The sequence below is a fragment of the Ictidomys tridecemlineatus genome, chromosome 8, assembly GCF_052094955.1.
Source record: "Ictidomys tridecemlineatus isolate mIctTri1 chromosome 8, mIctTri1.hap1, whole genome shotgun sequence".
Taxonomy (NCBI): Eukaryota; Metazoa; Chordata; class Mammalia; order Rodentia; family Sciuridae; genus Ictidomys; species Ictidomys tridecemlineatus.
The window spans coordinates 15,951,767-15,976,513 of NC_135484.1; the positions used below are offsets into that span (position 1 = coordinate 15,951,767).

Here is a 24,747-nt window from a genome sequence, read left to right on the forward strand (position 1 = left end):
AGGACAACAGAAACACAAAGGGTGGGCAGTACACAGACTTAGGAGGAACAGTACTTGGTGGCTCCCATGCATACATCTGGGGACAGGAGCCTTGGGTAATCCCTGGGAGGAGGCAGCTGGGAAGGGCTTGGCACTCCTAACTCTTGAGTCTGGGTGAACCAGGCCGGTTACCTGGAGAACAGAAGGAACAGAGGGCTGCGTAAAGACATAGGAAGGATGGCCAGGTGAGAAGGAGATGGAGAGCATATCTGGGCACTCCTGCCCCTTGCCTGGTACAGATAGATTCCTGGCTGCCAAGCTCAAACCAGATCCCAAATGGGGATGAATGAGCTCTAGAGTTGACTGAAAGAGTATGGGTTGTAGATTGTACTTTCAGAAATAGAAGTCATGACATTTTGACTGATGAGTGTTGTACTCTTTTTTTTTTTTTTAACGTTTTCCTGCATCAATTCCACTTCTGTCAGTTAATGCTCTCTGGTGGAATAAAAGGGGCAAATGACAAGATTATGGAAGTGCCCTGCACTTAGCCAAACTTATGACTCACCAGGGCCCTCTCTTCCTTCTTGTGTTTGAGGGTCCCTTTCCCATACAATCATTTGGGACAAAACAATACCTCAATCCACAGCTGCATGTGCATCTCCCCTCAGTTCTTTACTATGGTCTCTGCAGTTGTCCTCAAAGGCGTACCCTGGCGGCATCCCTGTCTCAGTCATCATGATTCTACAGGCTCCTGAGGTTGAGGCCATGAGATGGGGTCCTGTGTGTAGTTCCTGTGTCTGAACCTCTGAATGGCAGTGTGAGAGATCTCAGACCAGGACCCACTCATCAAGAAGCCGGAGTCTTCTCAGACTCAGGTGATCGCTTCATTCATGCCTACACTGGCCTGAAATGTGTATTTGAAGCTATTTAAATGGTGTTTAAATGGTGGTTGCGTGATCGGATCTCGAGATAACAATGAAATTGACCAAAGGAAATTTTGAGAGGTTAATTATAGCCAGGTGCTGCTGCACATGCCTGTGATTCCAGCTTCTTGGAGGCTGAGGTAGGAGTATTGCAAGTTGGAGGATGGCCTGGATGATTTAGCAACATCCTGTCTCAAAATAACAATTTTTAAATGAGCAGGGGATGCGGCTCAGAGCGCCCCTGCTGGATTCAATCCTCAGGACCTCAAAAGAAAAAGAAAAATATTGTTTCTGCAAGCCTCCAGGTGGCAGCTGAGCTAGGCATTTTCTTCCTGACTGTCCGAGAACTTTTCCCAAAGGAGAAGGTGCTTTTGCTTTTAGAGAGTCTTTCCTGAAAGTTTTCGGGCCAGGGGCACAGAATCTGCTGAAAACTATCGCTGATGGCAGGCTAGCTAACAACTGCCTTCAACCACGTTGATTTCAGACGGCACCTTATTAGGAGCCCGAAATTTTTTGGTATTTTAATAAAGGGATGAGTCGGAAGGTGGGGATGCAAATGGTTAAACACTCGGGCCCAAGAAGTCCGGAGAGGAGACAGGAAAAGAAGGAGGCGAGGAAGGCGACACATCAGAATGGTTAAGCAGCGCGGGGATTTGGGGCAGTCAGTGGAAGTCAGCGGCCAGTCCCGGGGCCAGTCAGCGGGCGGCTGCTGATGTTTTGTAAAAGGCAGATTTTTCTTCTGCTCCGACTTGGGTCGCTACCTGCTCTGGCCGGAGGCCCTAACTTTATCCTCGGCCTTGGGTTCGTCTTCTCTGGTAACCGCCAGGGCGGCGGGACGAGGGCGGAAGCCGCGGCGAGGAGGCAGCGGGAGGCGCTGGGGACGCGTCCCGGTCCCGCGCAGTCGCAGGAAGGGGACCCAGGCGGGGTCCTGCACCTGGCGGTGATTCAGCCAACGCCTCTGTAAGGGCACGGTGGCCAGGGGAACCCGAGGGAAAAACGACAACGCGGGGATGCCCAAGGCCAACTTAGTGGCGTGACGTAGAAAGTCGGGGCGGGGCAACAGCCGGAACCAATCAGCAGGAGGAAGGAGGCGGCGGAGCGGATTCCCCGAGGGGCGGGGCGGGGGGTTTCCGGCTTTAAAGCCTCTGAGCGCCGCCGCCGGTCTCCCAGTTCTCCTGAGCGCCGGGCCCATGGCCGCATCTGTCCGCGCGGCGCTCCTTCTTGGCGTCCTGGCTCAGCTCCCGCCCCACTTTCTTTGGGCGTCGCCGGCCGGTGAGTTGCGGGATCGAACTTACGGGACACCTCCGTCCCCTTCTCAGTCCCCAGACTTCCCCTGCACGTTCCGTCCCACCGGACCACGTCCCCGCAGCAGGTTATGCACCCTGCGCCTAGGGAGGAGCCGCGGGAGCTGAAAAGAGACGAAAAACTAAGGGTAGGAGGATGTGAGGGAGCGAGATGACAGGGGAGAGCTAGATGGCTTGGTAATGGTCCCCAGTGCCACCCCTGTCTTCAGAAAGCAGGAATCAGAGCCTCTTTCTCCAAGAGCCCAGGAGCAAGAATGAGTCACTGTGAAAGGGTGTGCGTTTTCCCGCTGCGGGTGGCATTTACTGGCTGTGTTGTGCGTTTCCAGTGAGGAATTGCCGTGAACTGCTGCTCCTGGCCCCTCTGCCTAGCACAGATGTCTCTATCACAGGTCCTCCTAAGTCATAATGACAACCCAGTCGCTTCCAAGTTCATGTGATATCTACTTTTTAGAATTTTCTTTTAAAGGTAAAGAAAGGTGGGGGAGGTGCCTCATGAAAAGCAAAGGGAGATCAGTAGAGGAAAGAGACCAGGGGAAGGGAGGAGAGGAGAGAAAGGAAATACTGGGGAATTATATTGGTCAAATTCCGTTGCTATATTGTGCGTCTACGAATGTGACAACAAATGTCACCCGTGATGACAACTATAATACACCAATAAAACTATGAAATGAAATTGAAATTTAAAATATCATCAATGGGCACTCTCTCACTCTCTTTGGTATTTGGAGGCCATATGCTGCAGGCACAGGTTTCTTTGAGCCTAGTTCAGTCACTCTGGTCCAAGCACACTCTGGAGATCATGATGGGCACCTTCTGGGTTCACTTCACCTTCCTTTCTGAGTTCCTGATCTCCAGTCTGCTCACTGCTGCACAGCACCTAGCAGTGGCTCCTATGCTGGCAACCCAGTTCCCACGGAACTATCAGCCTGTGGGCTGAGATGTTTTCATTGCTTTGCAATCAATTGCTTCCCTACCAATTCTGGGTCCATTGAGTTCAGCCTCCCTCTCTGTTCCACAGGTTCTCACAGACATGTATATTTTAATCTGCCGCTGTCCCCCCCCCTCCTCCCCTCAGCAACCACAGTTGCTGCTGCCAGCCAAACTGGCACAATTCTAAACACATTATTTCTTTTATTATATTCAAAGTTTCTGACTTTCTATGTCTCTGCAGTTTCTTTTACAGTTCCCCTAGTTACCTACCCATCTCTCTAAGGAGCACTCTTCCCATGTTTTAAGTCTGCTGCTAAGGAACTATGGGAAATTGTGCCCTTCCTCTATTCTGCCATCCTCTCTCTCAAAATTCTTTCTTCCAGCTTCTTGAGATAAACAGGATGTTACAGTTTTCTATAGTCTCTCTACTGTGCCAGAACACAACAGAAATTTCACTGTTATCTATTAGTTCCCTTCTATCAACATTTTCTCATCCCTCCATCCCTCTTACTGTCCACACCATCTAATTTCAACTTCTGAGATCAACTTTTGTGGATTCCACATGCAAGTGAGATCATTTGGTGCTTATCTTTCTGTGCCTGGCTTACTTCCCTTAACATGATGATCTCCATTTCCATCAATTGTATTGGAGAGAACATGATTTTGTTCTTTTTATGGATAAATAGTATTCCAGTGTGTGTAGGTACCACATTGTCTTTATCTGTTCATCACTTGATGGACACCTAGGTTGTTTGTTTCTTTGCCTTTGTGAACAGTGCTAAAATGAACATGGGAGTGCAGATCTTTGACAGACTGTTTTTATATACTTTGGCTATTACCCAGTAGAGGAATTCCTGGATCATATGCAAGTTCAATTTTTCAATTTTTGAGGACCTCAATACTGTTTTTCCTAGTATCCCTATTATTACCACCTAGAGGTACTAGTATCATTGACTCCATTCAGCAAAAAATCTAAGAACAAGACACCAAGATAGGAAGTAAGAAGTAGGTTTATTGCAAATGTGAAAAAAGATATAGAGAAGACTTCTCTGAGAAAAAGGACCTCAGACCCGGGAATCTGGTGGGGGAGTTTGGGCCTGTTCTTTTGATGGTCTGTGGAATTCCTCCTTTCCTTATCTGCTCCCCTGTTCATGCTCTCCTCACTATTATTGAATGGTGCCCCCTCTGTCCATGCATCTGTTTTAGTTTTCCTATTGGATCTCTTGCTTGGGAGCACTAATATGGAAGTGTCTGTCTGACTGGGTCTCCTGTTTGTGTCCACAAGCACTTAGGTCAAGCAGGAAGTTGACCTCATCAGAAGACCCTCCCCATGCTCCTTTGTTCTGACCCTGCCCAACCTCCTCACTTGCCATCTTGCCCTGATTGCCTAAGCCCCCCTATCTCTCCCCCACTATGAATCTACATCCGGCTAACAATATGCAGGATTCTCTTGCAGGCACTTATTTTCTTTTGTATTATTGTTAACAACCATTCTTACTGGAGTGAGATAATATCTTCTTGTGGTTGTGATTTGCATTTCAGTGATGACTGGTGATACTGAGTACTTTTTTGTATGCCTATTGGCCATTTTACTTGTCTCTTTTGAGAAATGTCTTTTCAGATTTTTCTCCATTTTCTAATCAGCCTATTTGTTTTCTAAGTTCTTTGAGTTCCATATGCATTCTGGATATCAACCTATTATCTGATGTACAATATGCAAATATTTTCTGACATTCTGTAGGTTCTCTCCACTCCCAAAATTGTTGCCTTTGATGTGTGGAGGATTTTTTAATTTGACTCTTCTATTTGTCTGTTTTTGATTTTGTGTTCTGTGCTTTTAGAGACTTGTCCAAATTCTTTCAGAGACTTTCCCATTCCAATGTCCTGAAACATTTTCACTACATATTCTTGTAGTAGCTTCATAGCTTCAAAACTTACATTTAAGTCTTCAGTTTTTTGGTTTATTTGTTTGTTTTTTCAAGTACTGGGGGTTGATTCCATGGTCTTCTGCATGGTAAACAAGCATTTTACCCCTGAGCTTCACCCCCAGCCCATTTAATACACTTTAAGTTGATTTTTCTAAGTGAAGAGCTACAGGGGTCTAGTTTTATTCTTTTTCTTGTGGATTCCCTCCCCTGTTTTTCCAATACCATATATAGAAAATACTGTCATTTTTCTACTGCACATTCTTATCACCTTTTTCAATAATAGGCTGCTGTAGGTGTGTGGGTCAAATTCTATGCTCTCTGTTCTGTTCCATTGGTCCCTGCTTCTGTTTGTAACCCAGCACCATGCTGTTTGATTACACCAGCTTGGTCGTGTATTTTGAAGTCAGTTCATGTAACTCCTCTTGCTTTGTTCTTTTCCTGCAAGATAGCTTTGACTCTTCAGCAATTTTGTGGTTCCCTGGAAATTATAGAACTGTCTTTTCTATTTCTGTGAAGAACGCCCTGGATGTTTACATAGGGATTACATTGAATCTGCGGATCTCGTTGGGTGGAATAGACATTTGAACAAAACATGAACATGGTGATCTTCTCCTATGATTTGTGTGTGTGTGTGTGTGTGTGTGTGTGTGTGTGTGTGTGTAGTTTTTAATTTCTTTCCTCAGTACTTTATAGCTCTCACTGTAGAGATATTTTACCTCTTTGTTTAAATTCATTCCAAGCTATTGTATATTTTTCAGTTACTATAAATAGTATTGTTTGCTTGATTTCTATTTCAGATTATTTGCCATTGATATATAACAACTCTAATAATTTTATTTTTTGTATTCTGCAACTTTGCTAAATTCATCTATCACCACTAATAGTATTTGGTGAAGTCTTTGGAGTTTTCTATATGTAAGGTCAGCTCATCAGCTCATCTGCAAACAGTGAGTATTTAATTTCTTTCTTTTTTTTGAGTTTAGATACTCTATTCTTTCTCTTGCTTGATTGCTCTACCTAGCACTTTCAAAACTTCATTAATTAAAAGTGGTAAAAGTGAGCATCCTTCTCTTGTTTCAGATTGGAGAGAGAAAACATTCAGTGCTTACCCACTTATTATGATGTTAGGTGATGGCTTATTTCATATGTCCTTTATTCTGATAAGATATATTCCTTTTTGCCTAGGTGGTTTGGCATTTTTATTATGAAGAGATATGGATTTTATCAAATGCCTTTTCTTCATCTTCATTCTATTAATGTGGGGTATTACATTTATTGAAGCTAGTGTTGAACCCTGGTTGCATCCCTGAGATGAATACTCTTTTCAGTAGGCAATTGAATTCAGTGTGCTAATACTTTGTTCAGGATTTTTTCATCTTTGTTCACCAAGAATATTGGCTGTGTTCTTGTCCGGTTTGGGTATCATGGTAATTCTGGCTTTATCAAATGTATTTGGAAGAATTTCTTTCTCTTCTATTGTTTGGAATAACTTAAGGAGAACTAGAAACTGTTCTTATTTAAATGCTTGGTAGAGCTCAGCAGTACAGCTCTATGATCAGGGGATTTTCTTGATGGGAGGCTATTACAACTGATTCAATCTTGTTACTTCTTATTGGTCTGCTCAGCTTTTTTATTTCTTTTGATTCAATCTTGGTAAGGTATGTATGTGTAAGTGTTCAGGAATTTGTCCACTTCTTTTAGGTTGCCAAATTTTTACAAATAATAACAAACATGGATATCTTTGTTCCTAATAATCTGTAATGAACCTTTGTGTTTCCGTGATATCAGTTGCAAAGTCTTCCTTTTCTTGTGTGAATTTATTTGAGTCTTCTCTTTCCTTTACCTAGTTAGGCTAGCTAACTAGGTAAAGGAGAGAGGTTTATCACTTCTGTTTATCTCTTGAAGGACCAGCTCCTTATTTCATTCATCTTTTTTGCTGTTTTTTAGCCACTAATTTATTTATTTATGCTATGCTCTGATATTATTTCTCCCTTTTCTCTATTTTGGTTCTGTTTTGGGGTACTTGATATTTTTTATTAATTTTTTCAAGTTGTAGTTGGACATAACACCTTTATTTTTATGTGGTGCTAAGGATTGAACCCAGTACCTCCCACATATGAGGCAAGCACTCTACCACTGAGCCCAAGCCCCAGCCTAATACCTGATATTTTCTAATACACTTGATAAACAAAAGTCTGCCAGGTTTTCTTACAAAGCACAGCAGACTAGACATATTTCTGCCTTTCCTATTACATCTAACCTGGCATAAACACTTTCGGATCCTCTAAAGCAGATAGTTTTGATCCCTCCTCTACTACCGTTCTTTGAACTTATGGATTTTTCCATTTCATTCATGGTAGGATATTACCTTCTATCCTAAAAGAAGGCAATTACCTGGCACACAAGTGCTGTCTCTCAACAGTCAAGCTACAAGCTATGAACCATAATTAGAAACTCTCCCTCATGCAGCTGTGATCCCATGATCACTGGGCCCACCATGACTCAGCATACACACTGCCCCCTCCCTGCAGTCCAGGGCACTGCTTCTCCACATCCTCTGCCATGCAGGCCCTTCCCTCACAGCAGGCCTGGCACTGCCCTTGCAAGGTCCTGTGCTGCTGGGTGTAGGCATTGTTCAATGGGCAGTGGGGAAGTGAGCCATGTCCTGGGAATGAGGTTGCTTGCCAAGTAGTGTCCCCATCTGCCTGAAACAAGGAAACATGCCCACCATAAACAGGTGGAGCACACAGCTTGGGAAGGGTCATTCTTGCTCTGCCAGCTCAGCCCTTCAGAGGGATGGGGAGAGGGTGCCTAAAGGGTCCTTTCTCACCAGCCCAACCTTACTCGCCCTTTTCCCTCACAGGGACTCACTCCCTTTGCTATGACTTCACCATCAATTCTAAGGCAGCACCTGGACAGCAATGGTGTATGATCCAAGGCCAGGTGGACCACAAGAATTTTCTCTCCTATGACTGTGGCCTGGACAAGATCAAATCCTTGAGTGCCCTGGGAGGGAAAATTAGTGCCACAATCACCTGGGAAGAACAGAAAGCCACACTGAGAGATATGGGGGATATGCTAAAACAGAAACTGGCTGACACTAAAGCAGAAAATGACATGGCCAAAGGTAAGTAAGGATGGTCCAGGGACATGAGAGCTGATACTGGGTTTAGTGATATCATTGTGTCCATGAAAAAAAAAATGGGTGTTGGTTGTTCCAAAAAGCCCAGTCAGGGCTGGTTTGGAGAGAGAACACAGCCAGATTAGAAGGAGACCAGGGAAGGTGGGACTGGGTGGGACGAAGGATTTGTTAAGCAAGGAGGCTGATCTCTCTCTAATGGGAGCAGGTCTCCACACTCTGGAGGGCAGGATGTGTTGTAGGCTTAAATCCAGTGGATGCACCAGCGGCTCCTGGCAGTTTGGCTTCAATGGCCGGATGCGGCTTCGCTTTGACTCAGACAACAAAAGGTGGACAGTGGTTCATCCTGGGTCCAACTGGATGAAAGAAAAGTGGGAAAATGACAGAGAAATGACCAAGTTCTTACACAAGACCTCAATGGGTGACTGTAGAACCTGGCTTCAGAACTTGAAGGAATGGGAGGCAGAGCTGGAGCCAACAGGTAACTGGCAGGAGGGGGAGGAAGTGGGAGCTGCTTTCACATGAGATGCTGCTACCTGTGTGTGTGTGTGTGTGTGTGTGTGTGTGTGTGTGTGTGTATGTGAGATGCATAATCCACCTTGACTCAGACCTGGGTTAACAGCCAAAGGTATAGTCTTCCCATCTTTTCCCTTCTCACCTCCAAATGCCTCTTCCTCAGTACACATGCTTTGGTCTGGCATTTGCTCGTCTCTTTTTGGAAATTCTTGTGAATCACTTCACGTGTCAACTCCTGAGACCCTTCTCCACCACCATCCTCATGGGTCACCTCATATTCTGCCACCAGGAAGGATGATTTTTATTGTCACCCAGGCTTCTCCCTTTATCTATATGAGATTCTTAAGATCAAGACCCTTCTCCTGTCTCCCTTAGTCTTCATGACCTGTCACAGCAGCTGCCACATAGCAGAGGTCTAGGAACTATGTGCCTGCCTGAATGATGTGGGGCAGCAGGAGCTGAGCAGGCATCTCCACAGATTTTGCTCTTAACAAGGGCTAACTGTCTTGTGTTTCCACTTCAGGACCTTCAATCGCCAACCCAGACAGAGTCTTCCAGGAGTCCGCAGCCATCGCACTGATTCCCTGGGCCCTGCTCTGGATCCTCACCTACTTTATCCACCTAGGCCTCCAGATATTCCTGACAGGTGCTGTGGGCATAATGGACAGAGAAACATGGGGCAGCTGTGTGAGAAATGAGGACAAGAAAGTAAATTCCAAGGTCCCAGTCTGCACTTTGACTGGTCCTTCTCATTCTGAGACAGAAGAATCAGGCCTCCTATCACTGGTAGAAATAGCTTGGCCATTCTGAGCCCTGAGTCCTAAGAAATCCTCTCTGTTAGGGTCCATGGGAAAGAGGAGGGGCCATACCAAGGCAGCCTGTGGATTCTAAAGGGTTTTAGCTTATGCAGGCCTGACTCGGACCAGATTTCTACAAAAAAAGGGGCCCAGTGGTATGTGGCGAAGAGATAACAGAAACAGGAAAGCAAATATCCCATCCTGGGTGATGGCAGCATGGTAGCTCCATTCATTGTGTACAGAAGAAGGAATTCCATACCCACAGTCAAAAAGAGAAATCGTACGGCTAATGCCAGGATAGGGAGCAGAGAAGGCCTTTCTGAAGCTGGAGTTTAGGGATGCCTTCCCACAGGAGGCTCATTTCTGGCAGTTGAAGGGAAAACTAGGAATAGAGTCTGTTCAGGATGAAGGCAGAGGATGCCAGCTCTCTGGGGACTCTTAGGACTCCAGGATTGAACCTTGGGCTGTGGCCCTGGAACCCAGCTTCCTGCAGACTCCAGATCCTGAGCCAGCTCAGCAGCCTCTGCCTTGAGCAGAGCCTCTGCAGAGACTGGTGGGGCTGAGCAGCTGCTGGAGTCTGATGCTCCAGCTGACTTAACCAGAGTGGAGGGAGTAGGCAGGGCCAGTCACTGAACCTTGGGCTGTGGCCCTGGAACCCAGCTTCCTGCAGACTCCAGATCCTGAGCCAGCTCAGCAGCCTCTGCCTTGAGCAGAGCCTCTGCAGAGACTGGTGGGGCTGAGCAGCTGCTGGAGTCTGATGCTCCAGCTGACTTAACCAGAGTGGAGGGAGTAGGCAGGGCCAGTCACTTTTAGAGCTCTACTGCTCCCAGGTAAGGAGAGGCTGAGGGAGAAGGGGAAAGAAAGATGTGTGTCTATAACCCCACCCAAGTTCTGGGAACCAGATTCCAAGAACCCCTCTTTCAACAGGGTTCTCCCCACCCCCAGGTCCTATGGCCCCTCCTATCTGGAGGAGGAGCAGGCTCCCAGTCAAGGAGCAGATCCAGTTTTTAAAGCTTCAGTCCTGAGACACCAAGGCCTACAGCAGGGCTGGGGCTGACTCTGGCCTGTGAGAAAGAAGGGAGGAGGGTGGTAGAGGCTGCAGGACCCTTGGGTTGTGGGTGGAGGAGAACACATGACCCAAGGTGAGCACCCAGGAAAACTGAGGTAGGATTTCTTCAGAGAGTTGAAGTAACATGTTTCTTGTCTAAAGGTTGAAGATGCTCCCAAGAAGCTTCTGGAAATGTGATTCAGTTAAATAACTGTCCTTACTGGTCTTCTGCCAGTCTACTACCTGCTCTTCCTCCATAGAGCAGATGAAGATTGAAGTACAAACCCACAGGCCTCCAGCATGTCAGACGTTCTCATGTGGCCTAGAGCTCCTCTGCTTATTCAGATCTAGTGAGATTGAGAAGAACGTTGTGAATGTCCCTTCTAGGCACACCACGAGCCATAATCAACTTCTGCAAGAGTCGGACTGTTCTGATTGCTGCTTTCACTTTCCCATCCATTATAGCAGCCACACATACCTTTCCTTTGCCACCCACTGGCCCCTGCTACCCCAGGATCTGATGACCCCCATGAAGATATTGTGACTTCAGCTTCAACTTTGAGCCCCTTATTCTGTTTTGTGATAGTCCAGTTCTGCACTCTTTGTTAATACATTAGGCCAAGTCCTTTGCTAACCTATGGAATTGTACACTTAGCCTCTGGCTGCTGGAACAGGAAATCTCAACAAGGTGTTTCCATCCTGGTCCTGGGTAATCAAATACATCTCTACACTTTGTGTAGACCTTTGTATAGACTGGATCTGGAATGTCCCCCAAAGATCTGTGTGATCTATGTGTTGACTCTGGTGCTATTGAGAGGTGAGGAAAACTTTAGGAGGTGAGGAGTTGGGTCACTCTTTGAAGGGCTCTTTATGTCCTAGGCCCCTTCCTCCCTCTCTCCCTCTCTTTTAAAAAAGAATAAATTACTTATTATTGCTACCACAATGTGAGCGATATCTTCTGCCACTGCTCCTACTGCCAGGATATTCTGCCTTATCTCAGGCCAAAAAGCAATGCGGTCAGCCAAACTTGGACTAAAACTTCTGAAACAGTGAGCCGAAAACTAATATTTCCTCCTCTAGGTGGCTGTTTTGATGTTTTGTCACAATGATGAAAAGCTAAATAACACTGCCTTGAAGATGGTGCAATATGTCTCTAAAATACCATGGCAGCCTTCACTATTAACTTCAGGGACTCTGTCTGTTTTGTTATATTTAAATAAACATCTCTGTTTTAAAAAAATCTTATTGGTTTGGAGTTTTTTATGCAATCAATCAATGTGGTGGTTAATTTTATGTGACAACCCACTGCCTCAGGGATACCCAGATAGCTGGTAAAAAACAAAACAAAAACAAAAAACATTATTTCTGGGTGTTTCTCTGAAGGTGTATTTGGCAAAGATTTGCTCTGAAAGCAGTAGCCTGAGAAAACAAATCTCCTTCCCTAGTGTGAGCAGGGATCATCTAATCCTTTCAGGGCCCCCAGCAAAACCCAAAGCAAGATTCTTTGTGAGATTCCTCTGTGTGATCTGAGGTGTCCATCTTCCCTGGTTCTGGGATATGACAAGCCATCACTGATTCTCAGACTTAATGACTCAGATCAGGACTTACACCATCAGCCCTCAGTCCCATGTCTTTGGTTCAATCTGAATTATACCCCTTACTTTCCTGATTCCCCAGCCTGCACACAAATACTGGAATTTCTTGGTTCCATAATCCATAGACCAATTTCTACAGTAAGTCTCTTGGTTCTGTTTCCCTGGAGAACCCTGACCAATAAAACTTACTAGAGAATGAGTGACATTTCGTGCTTCCTTCACATTGTAGAGTAAATAAAACCAGTGACTCTGCTACATTAGTTTATGTAAGTAGAATTTAAAGATCATTCCTAAACTAATGGGTAGTGTAGATGGCGATCTCAAACATTTTGTTGGCTCAAAACAAATGTGCTTAAGGGATGAAATTTTTCCTGGTTTTACCCCAGCACACTTGATAGTGATTTTGTTGTTGTTACTGTTATTCCTCAACCTGACCTCACCTTCAATTAGAAGTAAGTTGTATGCATGTGGGAATGGGTGTACATAGTGGAGAGAAAATTAAAAAACAGTTCTATTTATTCTCTTCCTTCCCCCAGTAGAAATAAATCAAATCTTTACATTCAAACAGCAGAACACTCTCTACTTTGAAAAATTGTTACTTATTCAAGGATAGGATTAATATCCAAAATATATGAAGAATATGTACCAAAAGTTACTTCTTTCAACATATGGACATATGCTATAAGCAATTCACAGCATATAATCCTGCACCAAGATTCTACAATATGACATAATCAGGAGCAAGATTAAAAGCACAATGGGCAACTATTACAACCATCAAATTGACAACTTCTTGAATATAACTATACCAAGTGGGGAATAGGAAAAAGATCAACATAGCTATCATACTTGTTGATCAGAGCACAAATTGAATCAATCCTTTGATATGTAACTGAATAATATTCTGTATGGTAGGGTTGGAGTTGTGGCTCAACGGTAGAGTGCTCGCCTAGCACATGCGAGGCCCTGGGTTCGATCCTCAACATCACATAGAAATAAATAAAACAAAGGTTAAATAAAAGATTTTAAAAAATAATCTGTATGGTTAACAATGTGCTCATGCAACTTCACAACAATCCCAGCATTATTTCTGGGCTTCCAAATGTGTTCATATAGCATTTAGATATATAGTTGTTTATTGCAGTGTGGTATGTAGCCAGTAAGCGTTCTAGTTATTTCATTTTTCCTAGGATGTGCTTACCAAGATAGTAAGCCTTACATCTCTGTAGAGGATATTGGGACTAAGATATAATTTTGCACTTGTGTTCCAAGTTTTTACTCATTGCAACACACCTCCTCTTCATTCAGATCATTCTGGGTTTCTAATCTGGCTTAGGTCTTGGAATTGATTGAGGTAATATAGCTGTTTTTATTATTCCAGTTAGACCTTCCCCCTTGGTCTTAAACTCTTCTGTTTACTCAGATCCAATGAGGATTTAGCAAACTTCTCGTATCTTTCACTTCCAGGAACACCATGAACTCACATCCTCAGGCTGCAGGAGTCAGACTATTCTGTTTGCTGTTTTGAATCTCCTGCCCATTACAGTAGCCCCTTTGCTCTGCAGCTTGAGTGCCATCAAATGATTCCCATTGACTTTTGGTGTCCCAATTCAGGGACTGCAGTTCCTTCTCTGAGGTCTGGTCTCAGGATTAGAGTAATGGCAGAGCCCTTCAAGGATTCCAGAGTTTCCCTTGGAAATTGTGTTGCACAGTAGTGGTGACAGTGGTAAGAAGCAGTAGGGACTCTCAGGGTGCCACTGCCGCCACTGTCACCCAGAGGTCCATTGCCAAGTTGCCTGCAGGGTTAGTTGCACACAGCCATTTCCATCTTGGGACAGTGGCCAGAGCCTTGTGGGCCAGGGTGCTTGCAGGTTTGCTGCTACCACCATCTCACAGTGCAGCCAGTTCTGCCTGAGAACACCACACAGGGCCTGAGGTCCAGTGTCAGGGTGCCTAGGTTTTGGCTACCCTATGGTTCTCCTGCTGGGAGTGCTGGTGGCCACCATTTTGCCGCTTCTTTGCAAGGTCATTCATTTGTGCACATGTCTCATGTTCTCTCTGCAAGGTGGAATGGCATTGAAATCCTGGGACTGCAACATAGCTGAGCCTGGGGTATCTTACATCCTTATCTGTCAGACAGTGAGTGGATCTGCCTGAGTTGTTCATGGCCAGGCAATCCTGTGAACATTCAGACTGGGGGCATTTTGTCTGGGGGAAGAATTAATTGTAGATGCTAGAGAGTGCCGGGCTCCCCAGCTCCACTAGTTCTGAAATGTGCCTGCATTTATATTGGCTCCCCACAATGACCCTTAACCCTTGTTATACTCTCAGCATGAATAATCCACCCCACAACAAACCTTGGCTCTCTGCCATCTGACATTGCTCCACAGCTGAGGAAAACCAGAGTACAGGTGCCTTTCTAAGAAAGCCCCTGACATTTCCTCCTTCTGCTTTTAGCCTTTGTTCCAGATTCTCCCTGATCTATCTCCTGGGGTGGGGTTTTTCTGGGTGCTGAAGAGAGTTGCCCCTGGTGAGTTCAGCAGATGTGGCACCTTAGTGATCTTCCAGAAGGACAAGGCATATTCTCTCCAAGAGGAATAGATCTCAATCCCTGGAGCAGGCAGGAACTTTTCTAGACTTATTCCTTCCTTAAGCACTGCCTCAGCATTAAAGATAAGGGCTGCTCCCCAGACACGCCACCTATGAATCTTTAGAGCTCTTTTCCCCCCAACAGATTATCACTGTTAGTGTTAATAATTCCTCTTCTTAAACATTGATTGCCTCTACTTCCTCATATTAAACATTGCCATTCCTCTGTGGTTTGAGTCTCCTGATTGGACTTAGGCTGACACCACTGCTCTCCAAACCATTATTCTGTGTTATTTTGGCACAGCCAGTGAGTAATTCACCACACAGATACCCCTTCCCAATGATACTTCTCAGTCTTCCCTGAAACTGTCAGTAAGGCAAGCATAGTTGTGCACACCTGTAAGCTCAGTGATTTGGGAGGGTGAGGTAGGAGGATCACAAGTTCAAGACCAGCCTCAGCAACTTAGTGAGGCCCTAAGGAAGTTAGCATGACCCTGTCTAAAAAATAAATACATATTTTTATAGGACTAGCAGTGTAGCTCAGTGGTAAAGTGCCCATGGGTTCAGTTCCCAGTATCAAAAAAAATTAATAAAAAGTAAAACCATGGGGTTGTAGCTCAGTGGTAGAGCACTTGCCTAGCATGTTGAAGGCAATTGGTTTGGTACTTAGCACCACATAAAAATAAATAAAATAAAGTTATTATGTCCATATACAACTAAAAAATCATATTAAAAAAAAGTAAAATCATGGACTGGGGCTGTAGCTTGGTGGCAAAGAGCTTGCCTAGCATGTGCAAAGCCCTGTATTTGATATTTAGAATCACATAAAAATAAAATAAAATAATTTTTAAAAGTAAAACCATGTAATTAGATATTATCCAATATTTCTCATAAGACTAGTACACCGCACATGTCACCTGAATAGATAAATGTTATTGCCCCTGTACACCTAACCCAGGATGCTGATTCAGGAGCCTGAGGAGCACTCTTCTTTTCCCTTGGAGTTCTCACAATTGGTCTTGAAAAACTGATTCAAGATTCTTTGTTTTTTTAAAAAATATATTTCTGGGTCTCATATCAAGAAGACTCAGTTAGTCTTCTCTAAACCAGTACTTTTCAATTACAGATGATTTTGTCCATTGTGGAACATTTGTCACTGTCTGAAGGCAAATTTGTCTATTACAACTGGTGGAGGATGTTATTCATCCAGTGAACCAGGTTTGCAGCTCCAACCAATCTACATAGCACAGGGCAACTGCCCATGGCTAAGAACTATCTGGCCAAAATGACAGTCATGATCAGACTAAGAAACTTCACAGAATTTGGTCTGGCCAGTGCCCATTTCCATTTGGTGAACACATTTCCATTACCCACACACATAACACAATTTCAACAGTGGTCTGTCTTATTGTGTACATGTTCATCATAGCCCAGGAATGGAACTTCTTTGCACAGAAAATGGGAACTCACTAAGAACAGGGAGGACTCTCATGATCCTGGCTCTCCCCCCTGACCCAGCACTCCCATTTTCCTCTTACCAGGTCTATTCTCTTCCTCTAATTCCAAGATTTACTCCTCTTGGCTGAAAACCATTATTCTTATCCAAAGTAAAAGCATTCAGTGCTTGAAGCTGTCATACGTGAATGGCAATGCAAAGTGACCCAGTCAGAAGCAATGGATGATCAGAAAAAAATGGAAAGGATCAGACACTAAATGGATGGTTTATAACCAATTATTGTGATTTCTGACTGTAAAATTAATTTATACTGATCACACACCATTTGAAAAGTAACAATATATAAATAACAAAATTAACTTACATGTACATTAACAACTTAAAGATAATTAGTGTGGGTGACATCAGGAAGGTAGCCAAGTAGGAGCGCTTCAGCTTCATCCAGCCTCTCCCATACAAATTCACCCTGCAAATATCCACCCCATTCATAATAGCTCCCCTCCCTTGGGAATCAATTTAACAAAAGAGATGAAAGATTTCTACAGGGAAAACTACATAACACTAAAGAAAGAAATATAAGAAGGCCTTAGAAGATGGAAAGATCTCCCATGCTCTTAGACAGGCAAAATTAATGGCCATATTACCAAAAGCACTATACAGATTCAATGTGATACCAATTAAAATCCCAGTGTCTTGGGCTGGGGTTGAGGCTCAGTGGTAGAGCACAAGCCTAGCATGCGTGAGGCACTGTGTTCAATCCTCAGCACCACATTAAAATAAATAAGTAACATATTGTAAGGTATTGTTTCCATATACAACTAAAAAATAATAATAATCCCATACCATACTTCACAGATTTAGAAAAAGCAATCATGAAATAAATTTGGAAAAATAAGAGACCCAGAATAACCAAAGCAATTCTTAGCAAGAAGAGTGAAGCAGGAGGCATCACAACACCAGACCTTAAATTATACTACAAGCCACAGTAACAAAAACAGCATGGTATGACACCAAAACAGACATGTAGACCAATGGTACAGAATAGAGGACACAGAGACTAACCCACATAAATACAATTGACAAAGGTGCCCAAAACACACATTGAAGAAAAGATGTCCTCTTCACCAAATGGTGCTGGGGAAACTGGATACTCATATGCAGCAAAATGAAATTGAGCCTTAGCTCCCTCTATGCACAAAATTCAACTCAAAGTGATTAAGAACCTAGGAATTAGATCACAGACCCTATGCCTAAGAGAAGAAAAGGTAGGTCCAAATCTTCATCACGTCAGATTAGGCCCCGACTTCCTTAACAAGACTCCTAAGCACAAGAAACAAAACTAAGAATTAATTAATGGGATGGATTCACTTAAAAGCTCCTTCTCAGCAAAAGAAACAATCAGTGAAGTAAAGAGAAAGCCTACCATATGGGAGCAAATTTTTACCACACACACATCAGATAGAGCACTAATCTCCAGGATATATAAAGAACTCAATAAACTTAAAACCAAAAAAAAGAAGAAGAACCCAATCAATAAATGGGTTAGGAGACTGAACGGACACTTCTCAGAAGAAGATATACAATTGATTAACAAATATATGAAAAATACTTAACATCACTAGTAATTAGAGAAATTTAAATCAAAAGTACAGTTTCATCTCACTCCAGCCACAATAGCAGTTATCAAGAATACAAACAACAATAAATGTTGGTGAGGTTGTGGGGGAAAGGCACACTCATACATTGCTAGTGGACCCCAGATTTGCAACCAATCTGGAAAATACTATGTAGATTCCTTTAAAAACTTGGAATGGAACCACCATTTGACCCAGCTATCCCACCCTTGTTCTATACCCAAAGGACTTTAAAACAACACACTACAGTTACACAGCCATATCAATGTTTATAGCAGCACAATTCACAATAGCCAAACTGTGGAACCAATCCAGAGGCCTTTCAATAGATGAATGGATAAAGAAACCATGGTATATATACACAATGGAATATTGCTCATCAATAAAAGAGAATAAAATTATGGCATTGGGAGTAAATGGATTGTATTAGAGAATATCATACTAAGCAAAGTAAGCCAATCCCCCCCCAAAACGAAAGGCCAAATGTTTTCTCTGATAAGTGGGTAAGAATCCAAAATGGAGGGCTGGGGCATATGATGAGTGGAGGAACATGGGAGGGGAGGGCAGGGGCAAGGGAGTAGGAAAGATGCTGGAATGAGACAGACATCACTACCCTAGGTACATGTAGGATGCACAAATGGTGTGACCCTACTTTGTGTTCAATCAGAGAAAACAAAATTGTGATCCATTTGTTTACAATGAATCAAAGAGCATTCTGCTGACATCTATAACTGATTAGAACAAATAAATAAAATGAACTTAGGACTACAAAAACTTAAAAACATAAGAAAAAAAAAGCAGGATTGAAACAGTGAGAGAAATGGTTTGCTTTTCCTATGCTGTCCTTTCCCCCAATTGACACGAAACCACACACAGCCCATCCCCCTACACACACAGGGTTTCTACAGTGGAAAATGTGAGGTGGAGGTGGACATTCAGCTTCACCACCATTCTGGAGCCCTTCACAAGAGGCAGGCCTCTGTCTTGCCCCCCCCCCAAAAAAAACAGAGAGCACTTGCAGAAGTGGATCAACTGGAGCAACTATAAAGAAAGAAAGAGGAGCTCACAGCAAAAGATGTGCAAATCTTGGTGGTTGCCCTATGCTATGGCTCAGGGAACACTGTAAAATTCTGACCTGTGCAGGGCAGCTGTGGCAATCCTGGGCATGGAACCAATGGTCCAACAGCTGTAGCAGAGAGACCAATCCAGATAGTCTGATGGGACTTTATGAACAGGATACCTGTTGGAAAACCTCACAGGATAAAGTTAACTAAGAAGATTGGAATAAATATACATATTTCAAGCATTATAGTGTCCATGACAAATACACCCAATATTATCTGTCCACTTTTTAAAAATTAAAGCCTCAATTAGAAATAAAAGAGAGCCGGGTGTGGTGGTGAATGCCTGGAATCCAAGCAGGTCTGGAGGCTGATGCAGGAGGATTGCAAGTTCAAAGCCAGCTTCAGCAATTTAGTGAGGCCCTAAGTAAGCAACTTAGTGAGACCCTCTTGCTACATAAAATATAAAAAGGGCTGGGTATGTGGCTCAGTTGTTAAGCACCCCTGAGTTCAATCTCTGCTACCATCCACCCACCAGTACCCCCAAATTTATATATATTTTTTTCCACAACACATGACTAAACCAGTCAGAATCACTCCAGATGTATTAGCCTGGCATGAAATAATCACACAAAGACAAAGAAAACACCTTTTTCTTTGGGTTCTGTGATGGGTCCTCTGATTCAGCTCTCACAAAGGGGGCAAGGCAGGCAAGAAAGAGAAGGAGCACACCTCAAACCTGGGTTTTATGGGGGGAGGCTGTTCAAAAGAACATTCCACTCATATAAGGCAGAGGGATAATTTTACAAGGGGCAGCCCACTCCCAAAGTTGTGCTCCTCTGCTGAGTGGAAATGGGGATCCACCTGCCTCCTGGTCAGGGAAGCCAGTCTCCACATTTCCATCTCTCAAAGCTAGGGGGCGCTCAGCTCCCATGTGGCAGCTCCCAACATATATTCACATTTAACACTCAAACAATTAAAAATATAGCCTATAGACTGCATAAATTATCTCCCCCATGCAAGCCTGCATCCTTTGGTATTAGCCACACATTCAAGATAAAAAAAATTTTATGGGATTATTTGTTATCATCCCAGGAGTCTTAACACAATTTCAATACATGTACTGGGAATGTATAGTCCACTGGAAATTCTCTTACTTTTACATTCACAATGAATACTGTCACATTCTTGTTGAGAAAAGTTGTGCCAGTTTGCACTCCTACTATAGTTGTAGGGACAAACGAGACAAGGCACCGAAGACAACAGGAAACAGTTTTATTTGGCTGCAGCCAGGTTCAGAGGGCACAGCTTTTGCTATAATCAATCAATCCCCTGAACTCTGAGTCCAGGCCACCTCAGAATTTTACACCCAGCATGTAAGGGGAGGGACTCAGAAGTTCACATAAAAACAGCCTTCCCTTTCACTGCCTTGGGCAAACCAACCCCCAAGGACAACACCCAAGAAAGGGAGAGCTTCTTCTCCCCTTTCTTTCCTGCCCCTGCCAGCTGACACCAGGGAGCCCAATTGCAACTTATCTGAAAAATGTAGACATCTCTGTGACGCCCAGCTCAAGGCCAGAGGCCTTGTTTGCACATTTCCACAAAGCACCACACTGGATATGCTTGTGAAAAACTAGTAAGAGGGTGTCCAACACCTAGAGTGCTGGTACCCTGCCCCTCCCCCTGCACAGCCAGTGGCCAAGCAAAACAGGGCAACAGGAAAATGGGAAGTCCACCCACACTGAACTCCCCTGCAGAGACTCTTTTGCTGACAGTCCTAAAATCAGCCACTGGGAAGATTTCTGAAGAGCTCAGCCAAGACCCCTCTATGGAGAAGGGAGTGGGGGGTGCCACCATATAGTAACAGTTTCAACTTCTCTTGTCAATGCTCCACTTAACAAATACAAGTTTTTACAAAATGTTGCCCTTGATCAAATGACACACTTTTAAATTGTATCAATTTGCACAGCAATTCATTCTAGGAAATTGTGTAGAGGTTTATACATGTATGGTTATTGCAACTTTCTCATTTGTTAAAGTAACTAACAGGAGACCATCTTTATAAACAGCTGGTTGCTTATAAATCTAACAGTCATTCCATAGATTGCTATGCAGAGCTAAAAAGAAAATCACCTGTATAATGTGCTATTCTAGAAGGACCTTCAAGAAGATTTAAGATATAAATTGAACACTTTATTTCATTTATATTTTCTATTTGTTAGAATTTCTATTAAAGGGGCTGGGGATATGGCTCAAGCAGTAGCGCCCTCACCTGACATGCGTGCTGCCCGGGTTCAATGCTCAGGACCACATACAAACAAAGATGTTGTGTCTGCTGAAAACTAAAAAATAAATATTAAAAAATTAATATTTTGGGTTTTGCTCATAAAATTTTTTGCATTGGTACCAACAATAGGTATTTTAAATGTAAATATTTAATTTCTTACTTGTTGCTGTTAGTCATTTTGAAAGCTTATAATGTGTGAGGAACCAGAACAAAATTTCATCATCATTAAACCACAAACTTGACTAATAGGCAAAAAAAGTAGCAAAAACTGTAGTGGAAGATTTACAAATTCCCACAACCATCTAGAAATAATTTTAGGAAAAACATTTTACTATAAGCTCACAGATAGAGACTCATGAAAAAGAAGGATTAGTGTTACTTTCTTGCCTTTCACCTTTTGGTCAGACTTGGTCTGTGAGAGGAGCAAGACAAGTCAATCTACATAATTGAAACTGTCTGCTTGTGTGATACAGCTCAGATTTTTTGCTTGTTTTTGGTTTTGTGCACATCAAACCTGTGCCCTTGCTCTCTTAGTCAGCTTTCTACCTTTCTATCACTGAGACAAAATATTAAGAGAATTCATATAAAAGGCTCCCAATTTAGGAGGTTTCATTGCTTTGGGGGCCTGTGTGGCAAGGCAGCGCACCATGGTAGGAGTACAGAACTCTCAGTAGCTCCCCCGTGGCATCCCTCCATCTTAAAGTTTCCAACTAGTCCTAATAGTGCCACACTAGGGCCAAGTCTTTAACCAATGGGCTTTGGGGTACATTCTAGATACAAACTATAGTACTGGTGCATGCTAGGCTAGTGGTGTGCCACTGAGCTTAATCTCCAGTCCCCAGGTCAACTGGAAATAGTCTCACTTCTGAATCAAACAATATGTTTTATTATACTGCTTAAATACGATGGTAAGAATTCTTTTTGAAAACTTTTGGGTATGTGCCTTATTTCATTATGAAAATTTAATTGTGTACCAAATGAATATAACATTTTTCAGAATAACATTAATCAGAAATAAAAACATAAGATGAATAACTACTGCACATAACTTAAAAATATAGAATATTTTTCTCCATAGAAATTTCTCCTACATAGGTAGCTAGAAGTGTAACTGAAGTTGTGAGATATGTGGATTTCATTTTATTGAAAAAAATCTAAATTGTCTTCCAAGGTACATTTATTAATGGCATTTGCTTCTGTATTATATGAGTTTGTGTTCTTCCAGCACAGACTTTGCCAGCACTTAATAGGGCCCAATTTCGGCATATTTTGCCAATCTAGTGATTCTCAATGTTTTCTCCTTGTGGTCCTAATTTGTCTTGCCCAGATTAATGAAATAAATTCTTTTAATAGAACAAAAAATGACCCAAAGAAAACTAAGTGTCTTGTCAAGATGATATGCATTGGTTTTACCACCTAGATCTTCTGCTGCAGTTTGTTTCTTGGTATGATGAGCCAGGCACTACACTTAGACAATCCTGCATGCCCTATTTTAATTGAAATGTGCAACAGTATTTCAAGGTAGACTATCCTTACACCTATTTTATGAATAGGGAAATAAAATATCTAGGAGAGAGGTTGAGGAAACATGGGCACCCACATCACACACAAACACAGGTCTTGAAATCCAGGCTGAATCTGGAAGCCATGCTTCAAATCACTACTGATATTACTGTCTTTTTGGTAACTGTATGGTAAAGGTGTATGGATATATTTTACCTAGTTCATAAGCAAGATATAACATTATTTTTGTAGATTTTCAAACAATAACTAAAATGGCATTTCAATTGCAGAGTACACAGGGGGAACAGGAGCAGGACACCCATTGTTTCTTCTTTCTACTGTACCTTCTATACCACAGAAACCATAAGAGCTAGATGCTACATTTCCCTGACTCCTTTGCAACCTAACTCCTGGAGGTGCCTTTACATTCTGTCAATCAAATGTGGCAGAACTGGAGCAGAGGCCAGGCATCTGTTGTTCCTGCTGCTACAATGGTTTCTTTGCTGTCCGATTAACAGAGGTCCTGGGCTGTGGTCACTGGCTTGAAAGGATCCAGAGCAGGGCCTGTGGCATCCATTCTGAGGGTACAGATGCTTACAGGCACAGTGTGATTCCAGAGCCAGCAATAGAGCTGTGGCTATTGTGGTGAGATACTGAATATGGTGGTTTCCTAGCCTAACATAATGGCTTCCTAGTTGTGATAGAGTGGTATGGTTATGATGCCAGCAGTCTTTTGATCAGCAAAGGGGCACCTCCCTTAGTGACTCATGCAGGTTTGGACAGCTTCCTGGGGCAAAGCAAGAAGATATTGAAGTTCATGACCTGCCAAAACCAGGGAACCTGATAAATTCTCTGCCCTTTGTGGAGTGATCCTGAAGGACTGGACCTCAGAGGAAGGGTGAACTGGAGGAAAACCAGTCTTCAGACTCACTGCAGTCCAGCCTCAAGGCTTCTGCATGGCCCAAAATATCTTAACTCCTGAAATGGAAGTAATTCTGGACTTATGGTCATGAGGCAAATTAGAGTGGTTCTGGAGGAAGGAAATATCATAAACTTCAAATTCTTTTCATGGTAACTTTTAATACAGCATATCTCACACAGAGACCATGATCATCGAGCACATATAACAATATGAATGAGAACCAGCAGAAACATACAATAGAAACAGAAAATATACAGAAACTATAGATCAGAATTCTAACAAAAGTCTAGTGCATGTCACAATGTAATATAAAACTTTCTAGTAACAACATTAAAATGGTAAAAATAATTCGTAAATATTTTTCTTTAACTCAAAATATTTTAACTGATATTTTTATTTAATCCTGATGATTTCAACACATACTCACCACAGGCCTCATCATCACGTCCTCTCACAGCCCAAGCACCTTCTTCCCATCAAAGTGAGATCAAACAAAGGATCTGTGAAAAAAAATAGGCATTGTTTGCAGTGCACTTGGACTCAAGCATAGAACACTAATGACAGGGGCACTGCATGTTATAACCAGGAAGATGCATCTTTTGACCAAGAGTGGAGTCCAAAACTATTGTAAGAAAGAATTCCTGCAAAATAGGAGCAGAGAAAGGTAGAGTTCAAATAGTACTTGATAAGGAAGTTCTACAAGCTAAAATCATACAGAAGGCAAGCATATTCCTTTGAGATTAGGATTATTGATATAAAGAGATACGAAATATTCTGACCATAACAAAAATGGATAGCATCCTTTGAAATGAGCAATCTTTTAATATCATGGGAAAATAAAGAAAAAATATCTTCTGCATAAAAAAATTAGAAAAAGGAAAATAAAAGTAATTATCTGCTTATGTCAAGCTCAAATTCAATATTTCTCACGTGCCTAACAAAGCAAAATATTCTCATGAGAAATGCATGTTGTAGGCTTCTCGTCTTATGTTCACACACCCATTTTTAGATAAATAAATATTAATCCACTCTATTTTTAATTTGCATCCAATAGTGCAAGCATCAGAGGCTTCAATGTTGTTCATCTTTGTTGCTTGTTTGTTAGTTTGTTGGGGAGGAGGGACCTTAGACAAAAT

The 24,747-nt window shown here is 42.8% G+C and overlaps 2 protein-coding genes across 7 annotated transcripts in view; one reads left to right on the forward strand and one right to left on the reverse strand.

Moving 5' to 3' along the window:
- Positions 1–24,747, reverse strand: part of LOC106144752 (uncharacterized) — a 190,912-nt gene that overhangs the window by 155,477 nt on the left and 10,688 nt on the right. For 2 of the 6 annotated variants that reach the window (XR_013424774.1, XR_013424775.1), the window contains exon 1: positions 614–2,094. The gene's annotated coding sequence lies outside the window, so the exon portion shown is untranslated. Of the gene's footprint in view, positions 1–613; positions 8,560–9,153; positions 9,369–18,973; positions 19,091–21,171; positions 21,242–24,038; positions 24,112–24,747 lie in introns of those variants that run through there. The other 4 variants (XR_013424778.1, XR_013424777.1, XR_013424776.1 and 1 more) reach the window with 4 other exon arrangements.
- LOC101975669 (UL16-binding protein 1-like) lies at positions 2,051–11,804 on the forward strand. The gene is made up of 5 exons (XM_021723881.3): positions 2,051–2,174; positions 7,928–8,191; positions 8,412–8,684; positions 9,243–9,365; positions 10,727–11,804. Exons 1-5 carry the CDS (start codon positions 2,093–2,095, stop codon positions 10,729–10,731), a joined length of 747 nt encoding a protein of 248 aa, XP_021579556.3. The 5' UTR covers positions 2,051–2,092; the 3' UTR covers positions 10,732–11,804.

Bases quoted from the DNA above. Each gene is read 5' to 3' on its own strand.
- LOC101975669 (XM_021723881.3), top strand. From the start codon at position 2,093: ATGGCCGCATCTGTCCGCGCGGCGCTCCTTCTTGGCGTCCTGGCTCAG. The intron at 2,175-7,927 runs GTGAGTTGCGGG...TTTCCCTCACAG, and splicing joins TCTTTGGGCGTCGCCGGCCG to GGACTCACTCCCTTTGCTAT. The intron at 8,685-9,242 runs GTAACTGGCAGG...TTTCCACTTCAG, and splicing joins GGCAGAGCTGGAGCCAACAG to GACCTTCAATCGCCAACCCA.